At 45.4% G+C, this 21,902-nt stretch overlaps 1 protein-coding gene across 1 annotated transcript in view; it reads right to left on the bottom strand.

The window, feature by feature from the left end:
* LOC144822165 (tricarboxylate transport protein, mitochondrial-like) overlaps nt 1–21,902 on the bottom strand; it is a 224,103-nt gene that overhangs the window by 161,373 nt on the left and 40,828 nt on the right. Inside the window, exon 2 of the mRNA XM_078679338.1 lies at nt 113–220. Coding sequence (XP_078535464.1) covers nt 113–220 — 108 coding nt within the window. The remainder of the gene's footprint in view (nt 1–112; nt 221–21,902) is intronic.

The following is a 21,902-nucleotide window of genomic DNA, read 5'->3' as shown; positions in this document are numbered from 1 at the left end:
TCAGAAACACGTTATTAGTATTCTTTAGAGGCAGGGCCTTCACAAGACACATGGGAGACAACTTAATGTAGGAGTTATTAAGCTTTTAATGTATGAAAATAAATATTCTCACCAATGCCCCTGTACCGAGGAGGATTTGATCTTTCATCCAGCTGTAACTGTGTTTTCACGTACTCGGTAGGAAAGGTGATGCAGATCTCAATGCCTCCGGCAATGCCACCTACAGGAAGTGAACGAAGAGTCATACATTGTTTGACATTTATCTTGGCTATTCACAACCATTTGGATTATCTGCTCTGCACAGTCTAAAAAATAAGAACTAAATTGGAAGGGTCACTTTAACATTGCAAGCATATATATGATTGCAAGTTAAGAGAAAATTGGGATCATGTCTTTTATGGGAGAAGCAGAAAACTGATGAAGAGTAACAGTAACATTCTAAACTAGGAAGAGAGCATTAATTGCTCCCCTGACACTCCCCTTGCCCGGGCTAGCCTGGGTGCCAAAGTCACAGCCTAGCTAAACAGAGGTTTTTTGCAATGCTTAAGAAGTAGACATCACAGGAGAAATGAGGTTGACAAATTTGAAATGTTAAACAAGCATTGCCAAAGCCATTATGTCTCGCAAATGTTAGCTACTGGCTTTGGCAATGAATTGTAGATATGCCGAACAGCAGCGCAGATGCTTTGCAGTGTGTCTAAAACTAATTTTGAAAGTACTAATCGCACAGCCTGGGCTAATGCTCATTTTATTTTTTTAAGTGCTTTAGCTGTGGCTACATCATAGTCCTTTTTAGTATTATTATTATTAGCAATTCTACACATCTGTCATGGTTTACAAATCCATGCCGAAGTCAGTAATGCCAATGCTGTAGAGCATGAACAAAAGGTAATGGCAGAGCCAACAGTCTCAACGGCAAGAGACAATGGCTTTGCCAATGCTTGTCAGGTCTGGGCACAACATCCCTGTGGTTCTGAGCAAATCAGTTAATCTCATCATAGGCCAAAAAGAAAAACAAATACGTAATTTAACAAAAAACTTTTATCACATAAAGAATGCAATCACATGCTTCAGTCAACCCAGCTCTGGCCAATTAGAAGGCAGCAAATAAAAATGACTATGAAGCCAACTAATCTTAAGCAATGGGCAGGCTGAAAGTCCCTCGTTGTATACAATATCTCTTGCCCGTGAGAGCGCATTCAGTGCATGCGCTGTTGTAGGTGAGACCTAAAAAGACTTACTTTAGTTTCTGTTTTTTTCTGGGTGAAGTTTTAGGTTGGTCAACAAACTAAGGGACGTGGAACGCAGTTTTGGCTTACATATCCATTTGCTCACAACGGAATGTTACTCAAAACATTATATAAGTTACTGATAACGCCTTCCCAATCAATCCTTACTCTCCAAATTCTAACAGAGGCTACCTAACATCCTGCAGTCTTTATCCAATAACTAGCTGTAAAATGGACAAGCTACACCAGAGCTCGAAAACAACATGCCCACTCTTATTCACAAGTTCCTCTAAAGTGGGTTAAGTGCCATTTTATTACTCTTTGTCTTTGCGGGTTTAGCATGCAAGAACTGTTGTCAGAGTTGTTTGGGCTATACACAGACATGTCAGATGGGGCAAGCCCTGCACTATGACATGGCACTGGAAGGTTAGTGCCGCTTACGGGTGACCAGACTTTGAGAAGCAAAGGCCGTTACAGGCCAGACACAGAAGTAGCACTAAAGACTGACAATCATCAAAACAAACAAACACACAAACAAACACACACACACACACACACACACACACACACACACACACACACACACACACGTGTAAAGAAAGAGAGAAACAGACAGACCGGTGTGGCTGTGACTTTCAAACAGTGAAAACCTTTTTAAACTCTTGAATTCTTCATTTATAAGGCTACATTTATCTAGCATCAGCTAGCGCAGGACATCCAGTGTATGCCCCTGCCCTCCTCCGTTACCCCGCTCTGTCTTGGCTCTGCTGGCAGCATGCCCCTGACCTCCTACTGTGCTGCCTCAAATAAAAAAAATTACTTAAATAGTTTCAGACTCTATAAACGCTTATGGAAACAAGAGCCTTTCAAGTATGCTTTAACCCTTTCACCGCGGCGGAAATTCCACCGCGGTGCGGGTGATTTATAGCTTGGGCGTGGTTCGGACGGCCCCCGGCCGCCGTCCGCACACGCCCACCGTGACGTCGGACGGCCGCACGCAAGGGGTTAAGGATGAATTGAATGTCTCAAAAACCGGGGTATACATCTGAAAATCGAGAAAAGCGGTAGGGCACTCCTCTGATAACTGGTACTGTACGGAGAACTCCGGGACATGTGATCACCCTACACTAGAGGTCTTCAAATTGTGAGGTGCGACCCCCTGGGGGGGGCGTAGATTTGTTCCTAGGGGGGCACAAATGCCCATGCAAGTACATGTGAAGGAAGTGCAGCGATGTTTATTTGCTGTATTTCCAGGCTGTCTTCATCTACTGTGAGCCCTTGAAGTGAAAGTGAGAACTGTTATCGGAGTATCGTGGGGGCAGGGGGCAGCGAGTGTGCTGGCAGGGTCAAAGAGGTTGCTAAAAATAAATAAAAAGTCCAAGTGTTTTGTGCTTTCAAAGTCATTTAAGTGTGTATAAAATAATGCAATAACCGCTTTGTTAGTAATGGGGTTTCTGGTTGGTTAGGGTATGCACCTAAGCCAGGCAGAACTCACCACTCTTGTCAGGGCAAGGGTGTTACACATCATAGCTATCCCCTGCTCACCTCCTTGGTAGCTTGGCAGAGCAGTCAGGCTTACCCCAACGGCAATGTGTAAAGCGTTTGCCCAACACACTCACACAGCAGTAACACACTAGGTACACCACAAAAGAAACACCACACAAGGTTATATAAAAAATGACCTTTGTATTATCCACAAAAACACATTAGAACACAATCACATATGTAGCACTGTGCCACCAAGCACTTATAATGACTTCACAGGGATTACACAGATCACTTGATCAATCGGGCCACTGTCACAGTTGGGGCGCCCAGTAACTACTGGTAGGATTGCACTCAGCACAATCCAGTAGGCATAAACACCATCAGCAGCAGAAACCTAGGATAGCGCTCCTGAGCTTGTTTTACATAGGACGTGGTGGTACTCACACGGAGACTGGGCACAGCAGAATCTGCGCACCCACAACTGGGATTACCATACTCCCAGTGACGTAGACCCCAAGGCAGCAGAATCCTAAGCGGGGGCTCAGTCCTTTGCTCGGCCCGCAATGACACCGATGAACAAGTGCCCCCAGTAGTGCAGGGTAGCTACCCACAGACGTGGTGCAGCTGCCGAAACCAGTACAGCGGGGGCAGGGCTCGGCATACTCTACCCATGCCAGCGAGACCGCTGGCCCTCCAGAAATGCTGGCAATCGAAATACCCCCAGCAGTAAAGCAAGGCTCCCCCCCAAACGGTTTGAATTGCTGCCTAAGGCGATACAGCCCCCTCTGGGCCAATACCAGCAGCAGGACCCGGGAGCAGGCTCGTTGTTCTCCCCCCCTCAGAGAGAACACAGCGGCTGATGCTGCAAGGGCACCCTGTCGTTTGCTGGCTGCGGTGAGGGGATTCCTTCCCTCGAGACTTCAGAACGAGGCATGGCGCCAGCGATCAGGTGGCAGGGAGGAAGGCGCTCATCTTCAACGGATTCTGACGTCTGGACTCGTCCGACTCGGGAGGCTCCGGCAACCAGAGGGCAGGCCAGTCTTCTTAGCGGCTTCCTTGTCGCAACGGCGACCTGCGAGGGCCACGCTGCCTCCAATTTCCACCTCCACACGGCAAGGGCAGCAGCGGTGGTGGTGGGAGCTCAGTCCACAACTCCGGAACCAGCAGCAGCACCGGCTGGTTACTTTTCTAGCCTTCCCTTCTGGAATTAGTTGGACAGTGCAGCGTGAGGCGCTGCAGGGCAGATACAAAATTGCTCCTCACATGCTCCTGGTGTGCAGGTACAGCGCTCCACACACTTGAATGCAGTATGAGCCCACACCTGGGGCTCAGGCAAATTACTCCAGAACGCACCAAGCTCAGGTTCAGGGTCAAGAGCCCAAAGAAAACAAAGAACTCAAGTCTGCCCAGACCAAGGGGAACAGCGGTACTCCTGTGAGAATGCTAGGGATGCACCAGAAGGGTGCAGCCAGGCAGGCTAGCACAAGGGCCTCAGAACAGAGGGGTAGTCCTTCTCTCAGCGAAAAAGGCAGTATATCAGCCCACCACAAAGCTGTCCCAAGGGGATTCCTCCTGGCAGACCAGGAACCAGCCGATCCCAAGTCCCATGCAGCGTTGTCTTCTTCAGTTCACCCAACATGGGCTCACAGCCCCAGTACTTATAATCCAAATATCTTTGTTCTCCCCTGGCACAGGGCTCTGAGCCCAGTCCAAACCAGTTCTTGGGGCACTTTAAAATTACATTTGCAAGTGCACAACACCCCCCTCCCCATTCACAGTGTAGGGCTTGGCTCCAGACACATCACAAGGGAGTCCAGCGATCATTGTGGAAGGCAGGCACAGCCCTATTCAGGTGCAACTCCTAGCCCCCCCCCCTCCAAATGCAGAGCAGGCCTATGCAGCCAAGCACTGAGTCACACAAGCAGGGCAGGACACAACTCAACCACCCCGCCCCCCGGCTGGTGTGAATGCATATTCCCTCTCCCATGGAAGTCAGAACCAGATGGTCAATACACATCAGGCAGGGCACAAAGCACACAGAAATGCCTACTTCTAAAAGTGGCATTTCTAAAATAGTAATAATAAATGTGCTTTCACCAAATAAGCAGGATTTAGCACTACTATTCAAAACATACCACACATGGTTACGCTACCCCTCTCATGTCAGGAATTATCACTGAGGCTCATATCAGGGAATCCCCAATGCAACCCTATGAAAGGGCAGCCTCAAAGCAGTGAGAAACCAAACTGGCTGTTTGTCACTACCAGGACATGCCACACAGTTATGGCACATGTCCTACCTTTTACCTACACCACACCCTGGGCTAGCTAGGGAATACCTTGTAGGTGAATTGATATGGTGTAAAAGGGGAGTTGCAGACGTGGCAATCACTTTATATGCCACTTCACAGCGGGGGTAAGTGCGCTCGCAGGCCCTGCAGTGGCAGAGGCCTGAGACAGGGTTGAAAGGCAACTTTGGTGGTGGCGCAAGCAGCACTGCAAGCCCACCAGCATTAATTTACTGGCCCTGGGTATATGGGATACCACCGTACAAGGGACTGATAGGTAAATTAATACGCCAAACAGGTGTAGACCAATCTTACCAAGTTTACCGTAGAGAGCACATGCACTTTAGCACTGATCAGCAGTGAGAAAGTGCCCAGAGTCAAAAAACCACTAACAAAAGGTCAGAAAAAAATTCAGGAGGAAGGCATAAAGTTCTGGGATGACACTGCAAAAAGGGCCAAGTCCAACGGGCTTAAACTTAAAAATAAATGCAAGTTAAACTAACCGCTGATAAATGCACTCTTTTAGGTTATGAAACCTCTGTTAGCAACTACCATCACTGCAGATGTCTGTGTGTGTATTAAAGCTGAGAGACACATAATTCACTCTAGATGGCGCAGAGGAATAGTGACCTTGGTTTTTATAGCTCGGGCCACTGGAATTGTGCAATTGTGCGGTTTGGGCATTTTGCACATAGTAATGGATTTCCCGCATTTGCCACTTAATCCTTCAGCTGCTGCATAATTTGCAGATTTTAGCAAAATTGTTTCTAGGTCAGACAGTTCAAAAGATACTAAAAACGCAGCAACACGTTACCTTGCCGCGGAAGGCCCTTTCTAAAGGTTGATTGGTTAACTTTCTGTTGCTTATTGCTTTTTGTGGGTGTTAAAGTGGTACTTATGAGGTGAAATATATGGTTGGACAGTGTTAACAAGTGTAAAAATTGGACAATAATGCAGTAATGCTATCACAAAATATGCAGCTTAATTCGCCTTTACTTGCTGCATAATTTAGTCAACTCTGCTGCATAATTTGGCCTTCTCCTGCAGCATAATTCCAGTGGCCCTGTTTATAGTGTTGTGAGGTCCTAATCTGTGGCAGAAAGCTATGTGTATATATGTCATTTCATAGTCTAAGCTAGGCTGCTGCTGCAAAACGATGCAGTGATTGAGATAAAACAAGTTCTTACAAAGTATACTTTTTAGTAATAAGTAATCAAACTGGATCTAATGCAGACATTTTTGTAAGTGTCTCCACAATTCCAGATCTCAGCTGCTACCACCACTACATTACATCTCAAAAAGAATAAATCTTTGCCACCATTCATTTTTAAGCAGAGCCGCTCCAGTAATTCAGTAGGAGAGGACCATATTATGCTGCAGGGTTCACTAAATTATGCAACAAGAACAGGTAAATTATGTGCACATTTTGTGGACAGCATTACTTCATTATTTTGTCATTTTAACTAATGGTAACGCTGTCAAGGCAAATATTTCACCTCATTAGTGGCAGTTTAGTTGAACACCCAAATAAACTAGTAAGTGTTAGACCCGGGATCCCTGGTTGGCTGAGGTAGGTACCTTAGGCCAAATAGTGACCCTCGCTTCCACGTCAGGGAAAGGATGGACACCTTCTCAGATAGCACCCACTCACCCCCCTGGGTTGCTTGGCACGAGCAGCCAGGCTTATCTTCAAGGCAACCCAGTGATGACACCACAAATGGACTCCACACATTTCATAATAACGAGTATAAATTTAAATAAAAAGATATACGATAAGACCACATGATATAACTCCAACATATGCATATTTGAAATATTCCTCCTGCCTGGTAGTTAGGCCAGCCAGCCCTTGTAAGTACTGGCGATATTAATGCTAGAAACTGGCAGTTTGCAATGTAACAATAATGCAATGCGTAACGCAACAATCTGATAGTTCATTATGCAGAGATAATGCGATGTGTAATACACTTATCAGGTAGTTCGTTATGCAGAAACAACGTAATGCGTAATACGACAATCAGGTGGTTCGAAATGCAGAATTAAAGCAATGTGTAATACGACAATCAGGTAGTTCGTTATGCAGAGATAATGCAATGCGTAATACACTCCTGCACCGATCACGTGCCTTAGGAGGTTTCTCGGCCACTCGTACTAACTCGCAATCAGCCTCTGTCAACAGTTGCCCCACACAGGTACGGTGTAAACAAAAAGTGCAGCTCCACACTCCGGCCCCGGTACTACCACTCCTTTGGCAAGTACGGGCCGCAATATGAGCCGAAGCAGAGGATGATAGAGACCAAGAGCGTCTCCCTCCGAGCCCGCACCCCGCCCCAGGCGTCGACACACGTTACCTGGTAGGTGCGACCTCGCTCTCCTCTCCTCTTCCAGTGACTTGGGCCTCCGATCCAATCTGTGTGAATTCCGGGCAGTGGGACTTGGGCCCTCCCTCGACGAGGTTGGTTCGAGGTCCCGCTCTCGCAATGGCGGGCTCGGGCCAGCGGCTCAACTCCTCCGGGGCTGCCAGTCCGGGCCGCTGATGCTACGAAGATCTCAGGCTCCTACAGGGCACACGCACACAGCGTCGCGGAGAATCACTTAAGCTTCGAGTGCACGATCACAGGGCACTCCTCACGAAGGTCTCAAGCACAAAGCACACGCACACAGCGTCGCTGAGACTCACTTGGACTCCGGGTGGGCACAATAACAAGGCAATCCTCACGAAGGTCTCAGGATGTACAAAGCACACGCACACCGTGTAGCTGAGACTCACTGGGACTCCGGGTGGACACGATAACAAGGCAATCTTCACGAAGGTCTCAGGCTGCACAAAGCACACAGCGTCGCTGAGACTCACTTGGCCTCCGATGCACACAACCAAAGGACAATCCTCACGAAGGGCTCAGGCTGCAAAATTCACACGCACACAGCGTCGCCGAGACTCTCCTGGAGACTTTTGTGTTCCTGAGTTTCCGCAACAGGGAGCCAGCAAACCTCGGGCCCTTGGGGATAAGTTACTTCTGGACACAGAAAAGTCCTTTCAAGCAGGGGGACACAGCTAAGTCCCTTTAGCCTCTCCTTGGTTAAAGCAGCAAACTGCAGACCAGCCCCAGAACACACAGCAAGGGTCAGTTCTTCTGATTAGTGGGGGTCTGGATCTCAATCACTCAGCAGGAGATGGGACTATTGTTTTATGGCAGCAACCCAGGCCTCTTCACCTCTAGGGGCTACTCTTCCCCCTACACTCCAGATGCAGGTCAGCCTGTTGCTGTCTCACCTCATCCCCTGGGTCAAGACATTCCCCAGGTCCTATCACTTTCAAATCCTAACAGTCAATCCACAACCAGGCAGAGACACACAGAAATGTTAGAGCACAAAAACCCAGCCACTTCTAAAAGAGTGGCTTCTAAACACAATGCAAAAACCACCTTCATAATGTTATTACATTGTGAGTTCAGGCATACTAAATTTCACTTCTCGATCTTAAGGATTTGGGAAGATAGGCTGGAAAACATATTACACAGCCTCCCTATTCTGTCCTATGGGCAAGATGGCCTTTCAACAGTGAAAAACGCAATGGAGACTATTTCACTGTCAGGATATGGTACACACTTTAGTACATGTCCTACCTATCACATGCACTGCACCCTGCCCAGGGGGTACCTTTGACCTACCATAGGGGTGTCTGATGTGTACAGAAAGGGAAGGGTAAGGTCTGGCAAGCGGGCACTTGTCAGAACAACATGGCAGTTTAACAAACTGTGTGCAGTGACAAGTCTGAGTTCCCTCTTTAAGGCTACTTGTGTGGGTGGCACAATTAGTGCTGCAGGCCCACTAGTAGCATTTGCATTACCAGCCCTGGCACACATAGTGCACTTTACTAAGGACTTTATTAGAAAAGGCAAACATACAAATCACGGACAACCAATTACCATTATACTTTACACAGAGAGCACTTGCACTTTGACCCTGATCAGCAGTGGCAAAGTGCCCAAAGCATCTAAGTTGGCAAAACGAAATCTAGCACAGCATCCAAAATAGAGGAGGTAGAGGCAAAAAGTCGGGGGTAATCACGCCAAGAAATGCTAGGTCCAACAGTAAGCAACTACAAGATTACCAGTCAATCTTTGCAAAGGGCCTTACACTGCTCCAGAATACCTTGCCACGTTTTGAGTAACTTTTGTTCCGTTTGAGCTAGAATTAAGTTTTTTTGTTGGAATCTGCAGATTATGGTTTATGTAGCAAATGCAGGAAACTCATAATTATTTGGAAAAAGCTGCTGCTGCAGAAACTCATAATTTTAAGGGACTTATTCAATTAACAGCTGGTAAGAAGGCTGGTTTCTTCTTTAACTTTCTGGACTGCCAAACAACTTTTACTTTCAGGCAGAAGCTCCTCAAAGTCACAATTAACCATTCGAGGCAATTTATGTGTGAAAGCGGAGTCCATGGGGTGGCAGGTAGGAGGCCAGCGGGGTTGCATTCAGATGCAGAGCCCCAATCCTCTCGAACCATAGGGCCTCACAGTAATGGACTAGGGAACAGAGGAAATGATTGAGATTCATATATCTTGTCAAAGTGAAGGCCCAGAATAGGGAGCACTGTATGGGGACTCATTTTTAGGTGAAACATTTGAGACCTCTTGTATAAACTTTAGTATATACTTATTATATACTTATTTGTGTATGTACTTTGTGGGCTCTGGAGATCAGCCCTAGGACTTGTCTGCTTCCGCGTAGGGACTTTTTTTCTGTTCAACTGTCTCTATTTAAATGTCTTGAATAGAGGTCAGTAAAACACCAGAATTGCTTTCTGCTGAGGGACTTTTATATATTTTTCTGGCAACTACCTCCATTCAACTTTCTTGATAGAAAACAACCAGCAGAGGTCAGTAAAATACCAGAATTACTTTAGCATTCTATAGATTCCAGTCCATTGAAATTGCTTTCCATGAGCACCTGTAACCAATAATATTTTTTTCAAATCTTGTATTTTTAGTGATATGGCCACCGAAGGCACTGATTTAATATTAAAAACAGAGCTTTGAACTATACCATTTCCCGCTGAAAGGCAATATTTCTCTCCATATGTTCCCATTACTGCTGTGTTGCGTAGTTTGGTGCTTACTTTCGCTTCATGTTAAAGAACAGTAGATGTGTCAGCACCCAGGCAAATGTGCTGCATAGCTAAATACATACAATGTCCCAAAGGCGAGACTGATTGCATTGCAAATGCTTGTTATGTTTACAAATGGCCAGAGACAGCTTCTTCAGAGAGATACCCCAAGAAGGGAACAATATAAGGGGTCTCTTTTTTTGTTTTGTTTTTTAAAAGGGCCATTCATTACTGAAGCTGGTACTGCTGCCAGGTGTGTAAGTGGCCACTGCTGGTTATCATTAAGGAAGCAGATGAAGCAGGACTGGGGCCCAGGAGTTTGAGAGGCCCACTGCATCACAATTATAACTGTCTACCTTTAAAAAAGGGGCATGCAACTAATTTTCCTTTCTAGCAATAGGACCGAGGTGATAGTCCGTCATGGTGAGGAAGAGGTAAAAGATGTAGGTGAGATATCCTGCCACTCAGGACTGCAGTTATGATTAGTGCAGCAGGTGTAGTTGCATTGGGATCCGGGAGTGTGAGGGGCTCATAACACCCCAAGTATTTTTGGGGTAATACATATTTTTGTTTGATGCATTTGTTGTTTTATAAGTTACATATTTAGTGCGGTTTATGAGCTATAGGAAAAATACTTCTAAAATCATCTCATAAGCCCCGCCCCCTGCTCCTTCTCCCCAATTTTTGCCATAAAGTTTTGGACGGGGGCCTGACCTCAAAACATTTTGCTTAAGGGGGCTTTGAGCAAAAAGGTTTGAAGGCCTCTGCCCTACACCTTCTGCACCATCAAACAGTCCAAAGTGTCAGCAGCCCACTTCTCAATAAACTGGGATGCATCAACGATGGCTGCACGCAGTTGGCCAGCAGAGATGATGAGGTCTATGCATGCTGCTGGATACATAGTGCTACCTTGTGGTCTCTTTCTGCCTTGCGAGATATTCCCCATCTATGCATTGACCTTATAACAGTGCTCCTAGAAGTCATGAACTAGGAAGCCAGAGCAGCTATGTGACCAGAAAGCTTCTCCTGTGCATTTTCCAGGGCTGAGCCACTAACTCAGGAACCCAGAGAGTTGGTTGTTACTGTGTGACGTGGCCAAGTTATTGAATGGAGCATGCGTCGGGCACTCGGCCCGCATTGAGGCATAAATATCTGGTGTACGTGTCATTTATTAGGCAGACCCTCCAGAATTTCTCGGTTTGCCGCGAAATCGGCACTTTTGTAAAAATGCCGCCATTTTTACAAAAGTGTCCGCGAAATAGGCACTTTTGTAAAAATGCCGCAATTTTTACAGTAGTGCCGGTGAAATGGACCCAAGTTCATTAATAGTGAAAGGTAGACAAGCAGCAAATAACCGAAAACATGCCTTTAATAAATCACATTTTGAAATATAGAAAGTGTAATTGATCGCATTACTTGTGTTTTTTAAAGGATTGTTAACCCATCGGTTCTCTGGTATAATACAAATGACAATCAGAAGCGGACACTCTGGTGTAGGGAATGCTCAATTCACACAGTCATGCCAGTTTTTATTACTTTATTATAATTATTAACCATAGGCCTCTTTTCTTCCCCTTGCTTCCTTTATGTTCATTAGGCTTGATGGTGATTAGAACTGTTAATGCTGCACAACTTTTAATCTAATATTTAAAGAGTGTTTGTTACTGAAAAGTGCGGCCAAGGAGTGGGTGTATTGGGCACCAGGAGGCTCCATGGGCACTCTGCAGAGATGACTGGCTTCAGCAGAAAATGTGCTGGCTCAGGGAGAGATGAAGGTGCAGCATAGGGCGCAGGTGTTATTGCCTTACAGAGCCAATCCTCACAGAGTCAAAGCAATGCATCTGGGGCAGTGGTAGTAACAGTGAGGAGTATGGCATGGCAACAAGGAAGGATGCAGGCTGCTGGAGAAGAAATAGCACCTCAGACATCCAACATTTACCTTATACTTGCTGAGCTCTTTCCCTGCATACCTATTGGCTGGAAAAACAATGACTCGGTCTATACTCACGGGGACAAATCGAAAGAGATATAAACCTTATAGTCTTTAATGGTGAGGATTCTTAAACTGAGGTGGGCGCTGGTTAAAAATCTCCTCAGCATCATGTGCAGCTGTGTAGTCTTCTTGGGGCATTTCAAAAACATCAGACTTGGTCCATGAGTGGCATAGTAAGCATGCCAATCAATCAAATAGGATTTGTATAGCGCACTACCGGCTAGGGTCTCAAGGCGCTGGGAGGAGGGGGGTGTGGGGGAGTCGCTACTGCTCGAATAGCCAGGTCTTGAGTTGTTTCCTGAAGGAGAGATGGTCCTGGGTCAGCCGTAGGTGGGTGGGGAGGGAGTTCCATGTCTTGGCCGCCAGGTAGGAGAAGGATCTTCCTCCGGTGGTGGCTTTGCGAGTTCGGGGGACGATGGCGAGGGCGAGGCTGCCGGATCGGAGCTGGCGGGTGGGTGTGTAGAATGTGAGGCGGCTGTTGAGGTATTTGGGGCCCATGTCGTGGAGAGCTTTGTGTGCGTGGGTGAGGAGTCTGGTTCTGCCCTGTCTGTACCCTCCCCATATCTTCTGGCTCTAGCCCCCATGCCCAACTAACAGAGCTCTCCTTCTGTTATTTCTCTCTTTAACCCAAGATTAGCATGGATCGCAGTGAGCACCACTGTCTTGCCCCACAAAAATTAATTGATTATGAGTAAAATAAAGTGCCGCAAAAATGCCCCTAAATTTCCATATTTGTGCCGCTAAATTTGCTAATCCATGCCGCTATATCCTGGGGGGTCTGATTAGAGTGACCAGACGTCCCAGATTTGCCCGGACTGTCCCGGCACTCTCATAACACACAAAAATGTCGCAGTTTTTAAGGGAGCATCGGGTGCACCTGCACATTAATCAGTGTTGTGCAATCAGCCCTTCACTGAAAGGACTGATAAGTATATGTCCCGGTTTTACGATCTGAAAATGTGGTCACCCTAGATTTATGTAGCTGGGTCTAAGGTCAGACACCATTTGTGACCACGAAGATGGCTACAGTCACACCACCGCAAAAGTGAAATGTGAAGCCACCCTCACTATAAACCAGGCCCGGTTCTAGCGGGTGGGCCGGGCCCACCCAAACATGAGCCTGGCCCACCCAAACAGGAGCCTTGGCCCTCGCAGTAAGGGCTGGAAGGCAGGCGCGCACCGGCATTGGGCTCAAAGGGTGTCTGTGTGTGTGGGTGCGCCCAGGCTGAGACAGCTTCCCGGGGCGCACGCACACACAGACAGTTTTTGAGATAATCGATGCTGCATCTGAGTACTTCACAGGTCTTTAAAAGACCATTTACATACAAACGAGGCTTTGTTTATTTTTCCACCCCTTCACATCTCCACATGGCGAAATGCAACAAATCCGTTCTTTGACATGGGTAACCTTTGCCTACTGTTCTGCTGCTGGATATTTCTTTTTCTATGCAGCACAGGAGAAAAGAAGTTTGTTTATTCCTATTCACCTTTCCTGACCCATGCAGCTGCTTATCACATCAGGCTGCCTGTGACACAAAGTTTGACTAATGGAGTAGTAGGTAAGAGAAGGTGTTACAATTTGTTTTTCTTTTTAAAATCTGCGCAGGCCCAGCACCGCACATACTTCATGTGCACTTCATTTAAACAGTTTTTATCATTATCATGGCTGATGCAGGATAATAATTAGACAATACAAAATGCCCAGATAACGCTGGTGATGAATGATCCTGCTGGAGAGCAATCATTTGTCTGGTAGTAGTTTTTAAATGCAGATGAACTGTATTTTATATGAAAGCTCAGTGGGTTACTGCCTTTGTCATAGAGATCCTTGTGTTACTTGCAGTTCAGAAGTTACAATCCTAACATAGGACAGTGACCAATGAACTGTCACCAAAGAGCTACATACAAACATGAAGGTATAGTTAGAACTTTGCTTTTATTGTTTTGTGATATAGTTAGCACTGCCTCAGTCTTACATTATTCTAATGTTGCTAATATGAGTATGTTTGGTCAGGGATACATTTTTATCAGTAAAGCTGACCCCCATGGAATACTTTTTAAATCCTAAGGTTGTGTTTCCCCAGACCAAACCCTTTTAAAATATTCTGCCCACCAGAATGGATGACGTGATTCCTACACCTTGTAATCCTCATTGGCTAATGTGACATTCCCTCAAGACTGATTTACATACTTGTATGATTCATTGTCTCTGTATAATGTGTGCGTGGTGTAAAGTACTGACACACACTACACTGATATGAGTAGCGCTATACAACAAATGAAATGCATATGAGAGAGTGGCTATGTAGAGATGAGGGCACTGGAGGAGGGTGGCAGTGAGGGAATCAGAGGATGAGGTCCATGGGGGGGCTACGGAGAGATGAGGGGCGCTGGTGAAGGGTGGCAGTGAGATAATCCGAGGAAGAGGTCATGGGGTGGAGGGGGGAGTTAGGGAGAGAGGAGGGGCACTGGTGGCGGGTGGTAGTGAGGGAGTCTGAGGATGAGGTCATGAGGGGGAGGGGCTACAAAGTGATGAGGGGTACTGGTGGAGGGCAGTAGTGAGGGAATCCGAGGAAGAGGTCATGGGGTGGAGGGGGGAGCTAGGGAGAGATGAGGGGCACTGGTGGAGGGTGGCAGTGAGGCAATCCGAGGAGGAGGTCATAAGGGGGAGGGGCTATGGGGAGATGAGGGGAACTTGTGGCATGTTGCGTGGCAGTGAGGAAATCCGAGGAGGAGGTTAATAGGGATGAGGGGCACTGTTGGAAGGTGGTGGTAAAGGTATTTACGGAGAAAGAGGATATTGGTGCGGCGCCAAAAAAGACTTTCGCATCAACGCTGAAGCTGGCCCTGTCATGGCCTTTCTGTTTTTGTTTATTTAATTAGCAGTCAGGTTATACGGGATACTTTAAAGTGCCTGCTAATTATATTTACTGCTATATTCAATGTTTTAAGTTTGTAGGTGATTTTACTAATGTTTTTACCAGGAAAAAATGAAAGTGGAGCCCGATGGTGCCTGATATAGGCTTGGGGCCCAAGGTCAGCTGTGAGATAAGGTACATTGGAGAGGAGTGGGTATAATCAAACCTGTTAGGGAGTGCGTTGCAGAGGCCAGGGTCAGGTGGAGGTAGGTTTGAAGAGTGATTCTTCCACAGAGGAAGCCCGTGAAGGGTCACTTGCCTGATACTCCCACCTCAGAAACCTCCTCTTCCCTTCAAAGGAACATTACATGGAGAAAGCACTTTTGAGAGTGACAATATGTAGAAAGAGATTTGGAAAAGAGTGCGTTTTACTGGGCCTTGTAAGAGTAAGAAGAGATAAAGGAGGGCCCTGAAGCAGGTCTGCCTAGACATATATCTGACAAATCGAGCCCGCAGTGGCACACCCAAATGCACCCTTGGCCCACTCAAATACAAATTCCTGGAGCCGGGCCTGCTATAAACGCTCAAAGATGTGGTGCTCCTGGCCATACCAAAACACTCATTGTGGTGCAGGGAAGGCAAGTGCAGTCTACAGCCGGAACAATGCGCTGCCACCACTGCGAGACCTCCTACCCCCCAACGAGGCAGCTGATGGCGCCCTGTGCGTGTATCTGGTGAACCCTCTGTTGCACTAGGGGACACCATATCAGAACTCTGAGCAGGGAGGGGGGCGTCTGCCTGATAGCGATGCACCAAAGAAGCCTGCTATTGAGCAATTGTTTATCTCCAGACTGCCCTGCGCGCATGCACTTAACTGAAAGCTGTAGATAGAGATTTTAGACAGCAACAGCACTGGATGACAACTAGAAATGCCTCTCCTGTTATACCTTGCAAAGGAAGATATCTTCCAGCTTTTCCACAATCATCCCAAAGCATTCATCTACTCTGCCATCGTTGCTGTCTTTAATGGTGATTTCGAACCCATGGCCTATCCTGTCTAGGAGCGCTTCCTACTGGGACAAGCCCAACAAGGCCCAGAGGAGTCAGTGAAGCGTTCCATGGTCGACTCAAGGAGCTGCTCAGCACATGCACGTTCAAGATGAGACAGAGGAGATCAGGACGCAGTCCAATCAGGGGGCACCTCTGCAGCTTCTGTAAAGGTAAGAGAGCAGACACTGCAGGAACTCTGCAAGTTGGTTCAAGACATTCTGACTCCGGGGTGCTCGAAAGTACTATTGAAAGGTATGGCATTTCAAATGGAGGAGGCTTTGCAGGAAGTGGTAAAATCCAAAACGATAAATCAGATCAATAAGGAAGACCCCAGAAAGAAAGACGCCCGAGACAATACCAGCTGAGTGGCCATTACGGAGGCCAATTTCCACATCAGGGTGATTGCCCTGTGAGCGAAAAGGATGCTCAGCGTGCATGAACACTAATCATTACAGAAAGTATGCAGATCATCCCGCGGTCTGAAAGCAGCTTGACCGAAAGCTCTGAATGCCATCCCTCTCCACAAGTGACTGGGGAGAAGGTGCCGTGGAAGGGACAGTGTACACCATCTGTGCCATCGACCAGTGCTTAGCCTAGTCACGCTCATTCCCAATATGTCAGATACTAGTGGGTGACTGGCCAGGGTCAGGATAACAGTTTCACATGCCGTTGGCTCACACAGGGCAGGGGTATACCTGTGTAAAACGCAGGGTTCATTAACGCGTCACAGAACTTTTCAAGTTTGGCTCGGTATACAGAGTCATACGGCCTTACTTATATTTCTGATGCCCTGGACAATTTCACATATTAAATTCCTCTTTTCGTGGTGTACTGAGTGCCAACATCTAGAAACATGGAACACTGGATTCTGGTATCAGATGGCACTATGTAGATGTACATTGAAAATACCCAACACCACTATGCAAGCCATACCACTATAAAATGACAGGGGCCCGCTCTGGTGGAGCACGCTGCTAAGAGCAGGTGGAGTTCTGAATGCCTCGCCGGCGAGGTCTACTGACTTACAGATCAAATCAGCCGTATTGGCGCACACAAACACTCCTGTTTGGGCAAGGAATGTGTCCATTTCCTTATTCCACATAAAATAAAGTTCCTAAAGCACGTGGGCATCAGAAGCAGTGAGCCTTGATGCTATCCCACAGGTTACAAGAAGCGGTGGAGCTTAAGATAGAGGAGACTCCAAGTAGTGCGGAAAAGTCCCTGCAGGAGAAGCTCTTATTTTTTGTTGAACTCAGTTTTTTGTGGAAGGGTAGAGATTTCATGACCTCAAAAGAGCAGAGGAAATCAAGTTTTTTTCCTCAAAATAAAGTTTCAGGTCTTACAGGTCAGTTTATATATTGTAGAAGCATACTATCAAATACTCATGTACGTTTCCGCTTCAGAAGCAAGATCATTTCTCTTGAAAGGGAAGAGCGACCTCTGCTGGGCTATTTTTGTATAAAACTGTCTTCTACATACCATTTTCGGGTCTAGTTTGCACTGTGCTTTTAATAACAGAGCCCAAAGACCCTGCTACTCTCAGAAGCCAATGCCTGAGATAGGCTTGCAGTAGTCAGCGACAATAATTCAACCGTTGTTGAGTACTAGACATACTACTGAATATTACTCTCCCGTCAGAGTACCTCTGACCCCCTTTGAGAAAGTTTATTAAAATAAAAGGAGGTTGTAAAGATGACCAGTCAGGCAAGTAAGTTGTAACTCCTTTATTCAAGAATAGTCCTAACACCAAGGCACGTCTATATGCAGTCACCACTCAACGCAACTGTCATTCTAAACTGTCATCCTGCCGGTGGTCAGGTAGAACACCCTGACGTCACAATGCATCGGCAGGTCGCGCGTGCAATGAACAGAACGCGCGTGCATTACATTAGCTAGGAGCACTAGCTTAATTAAACATAACACATCTCCCTTCCCAAAACAACAAGCAGGACCGTGGGTGCACGACTGAAGCTTATGGGTGAGGAGGGGAAACCACAGCTAATCACATATGAAATCGTGTAACTTAGCTGGAGGTTTGACCACTCTCCCATATCTGCTCACAGTGGGTTCATCCTCACAACTGATGTCCTGAGACGCAACATCTTCATAAACAGAATCATCTGAATCAGAATTTGTATAGCTGTTGGTCTGATACCTGTACTCTTCCGATATCTCCTTGCTCTGCCTACTACTACTGTCTTCCACCCGTGAGGCATCTGAAGTGTTCTCACTCTCAGAAGATACTTTGTTTGTACCTAAGGATACAATGTTAGTACCATCTGGTCTAGACCCTCCAATTTCCTCACGGTCCAGAATCCAATCGTAGTCTTGGGAACAGGAAACTTTATTATTTTCCGGAGTGAATTGAGAACCAACCATTCCTTTCCCTTCTTTGCACATTGATAAAGCAGAGAAATGCCAAGTTCTTCCATCACTCAAAAGTGCAGAATTACAAAACACTTCCTTTACCTCCATAGGTTGTGAGTAGTGATTTTTTCCCTTGCTAGTACCTCTGGTATTTTTCACTCTCACATTATCACCTGCTTTGATGCCGACCTTTTTACAAGCATGCTCGGTGTCATAATATTTCTTACCAATGGTTTGTGACTTTCGTACATTCCCTTGTATCTCCTCCGGAGACCAATACTCTCTTTTGGGAGTAGCCCAACCTATGTTATCCTTGATAATGGGAGTCCTCCCTCTCAAGAGTACAAATGGACTGGTACCTGTTGATACACGTGGTGTAACCCTGAATGACCAAAGAATTTTGATAAGTTGTTTTCTCCATGACATGTCATTTTGATTTGCTAGTTGAAATATTCCTTTAATCATCCGATTGAACCTCTCAACTGCACCATTACCTGCAGGATGATAAACAGATGTGGTTTTGTGTTCTACCCCATGTTTCATCAGAAATTCTTTGAACATTTTTGACGTGAATTGTGGGCCATTGTCCGACACAATGCAATTTGGAAGTCCCTCTCTTAGGAATAGCTTGCGCAAAAAACTTACAACACTTTTAGCTTCTGCGTCTTGTACCACTTCAACCTCTGGCCATTTTGAGAAATGGTCTACCAGTACAATAAGATATAACAGTTCTCCCTGTTCTCGAATTGGCCCGCAAATGTCAATACCCAATCTGACCCAAGGCATGTTTGGACAAGACAGGGGTTGAAGAGGTGGTCTCAGTGCTTGTCTTGACTTGTCAGAATTTTCACAGGCTGTACAATTCCTGACACTTCTTTCAATTTCTATGTCATAACCAGGCCACCAGTATGAATTCCTGACTCTACTCTTGGTTTTACCAATGCCAAGGTGCCCCTCGTGGCAAATATCAAGGAGTTCACTGCGTAAACCCTTGGGAGGAACAACCTTGCCATTTCTCAAAATCAAATCACCTTCGATAGACAACTCTTCCTTTAGTTCCCAAAATGGTCGCAATAGTGCAGGAATTTTTTTCTTTTCAGGCCAGCCCGCTCTTATGTATTTCTTTACCTCAAGTAGGACATCATCCTCCTCCATATTTTCTGACCACTCTGCACCAGAGATACATGGCGTCTCTTCTACAACATTAGCTATGCAGAAAGTGTCAATGTCTGAAGCCTGATCTTCATTGTTTGGTAGGGGGCTTCCCTAATTGCTGATAGCAGCTCTTTTTTTGGTTTTATGCCATTTCCATCAATTTCATGCCCTAAATATGTGACTTTATTTGCAGCAAATTTACACTTCCGCAAATCCGCTGTAAGCCATGATGTTCTAGCACCCCTAGGACTCTGTTAAGTTCAGCATCATGTTCACCTCTGCTAGCGCCTGTTACCATGATGTCATCTTGACAAATTAGGAGATTTTTTTCCCCCTTGAAGAGTTCACTCATCAATCTCTGAAACATGGCCGCAGCAGAAGCCAGTCCAAATGGTACTCTCTTAAACCTGAAACACCCCAAGGGCGTTATAAATGTGGTAAGGCTCCTGCTTTTGGGATGTAAAGCCACTTGGTGGTAGGCAGAACTTAGATCAATGGTAGAAAACCATTTAGCATCATTAGTATGGGACATCATTTCACTAATTTTTGGCAAAGGGAATTGATCCACCAGAATGTTTTTATTTAGATCGCGTAGATCAATACAGAGACGGAGCTTGCCGTTGGGCTTCTTCGCGATAACTAAAGGCGAAACCCACTCTGCTGATTCAACTGTCTCAATGATGCCCTCTTTCTGTAATTTTTTTAGTTCATCTTCTACCTCGCCAATGATTGAAAACGGTATGTTTCTTGACTTGTGTATACAAGGCACAGCATCTATTTTAAGTTTTATTACATGGACAAACCCTTTAAGTTTCCCAATGTTCTCGGAAAACACCTTAGGATACCTTTTCTTGAAGAAGTTGTTACATTCTTCCTCTGTTTGTAAGATAAGAACGGGATCCGGACTGTTAGGATCCAGAATTATACCTAATTCTCCTTGGTCAATCCACCCTAACACAGAAGGACCCACCTTGGAGACATACAGTTTGCCAACTGTTAGGCGAGACTTAAATTGGAACTGTAGTTCCCTGTAACCCAACATTTCAATAGGTTCATAATTAAATGATTTTGGGAAAATATCTGGGTTCTTTAACTTCTAACCAATGACAGGAACAAATTTCTCTAACCATACTTCTTCGTTAACTATAGTATATGGTGAGCCTGAATCAGCAACAATTGATATATCTACCCCGCCAATGTTCATGTCACATACTGGTTTCTTTTTTTTGTTAACACCATCTTCCACATTCAACACAAATAAATTCATATCTTCTTCATCAGAAGATGTAAAATCTTCTTTTTCTTCATAAATTACTGCTTTTACATTTCTTCCTCCTTTTTGTTTCTTCGGACACATGGCACTGAAATGTCCTACCATACCACAATTTGAACATTTTTGTCTTACTGCTGGACACGATCTGTCGTTAGCCAAATGGTATCTACTGCCACATCTAAAACATTTCCTGTCATCTGAAAGTTTAGCTTTGTAGCTAGTATCCCTTTTCTGTACGTAACTGGAATTATGCTTACTATTTGCTTTCTTAGAACTAATGACTTTTGCCACCATAGATTTGTCCTCTGTAGAGGATTTTTCTTCCTGTAACACAGGCTTAGCACACCTTCCAGTTAATTCAGTACATTTAACTATTTCTACTACTTCTTCCAATGGCAATTCACCTTTTGCCCACAGTTTCTCCTGGACATGTTTATTTGAGGATCTCATAACGACCTGGTCACGAACCAGCTCATCATGTAATGCTCCAAATCTGCAAGTTAGAGCTAAATTTTTCAACGCAGCAACGTAATCTTCTACAGATTCTTCAGGGGCTTGCCTGCGTTGAACAAATTTGAATCTGTTGACAGAAATAGAAATAGTGGGTTTGAAATACATGGTCAAATCCTCTAATGCCACCGTATACACATCACCTGGTCTAGTTTTTTTGTTAATACGGTTGTAAATTTTCATAGCCTTAGCACCTAAACAATGAAGAAGAATTTTCTTTTTCTTCTCAGGGGTCAATTCTTCATCACCTTCAAAAGTGGATAAATAGTTCTCAAAGTACTCCCGCACTCTTCCCATTTAAGGGCATCATCACCTGTAGAGGGTATGAAAGGTAAGGGTGGAGATAAATTCCACACATTTCCTGAAGCCATGGCTAATTAACTTCTATTTCCAAAAGTGGACAGATTTCGAAGTAAGTATTTTTTTTTCCTTGTAAATACCTACTTTTGACCCACAAGTACAATTCTATGTTTGAATTATCTTTTAAGATTATAATCCAACAAACTTGTAAATGTTTTCTCTATGAAATTGTTATTCAGCTAATGTTTTTAATGTACCAAACCTTGGGGATAAGCGTAGT

Source organism: Lissotriton helveticus, chromosome 3_1 (genome assembly GCF_964261635.1).
Source record: "Lissotriton helveticus chromosome 3_1, aLisHel1.1, whole genome shotgun sequence".
Lineage (NCBI taxonomy): Eukaryota > Metazoa > Chordata > Amphibia > Caudata > Salamandridae > Lissotriton > Lissotriton helveticus.
The sequence above is the reverse complement of the archived record's forward strand: the minus strand, read 5'-3'. Positions and strand labels throughout refer to the sequence as shown.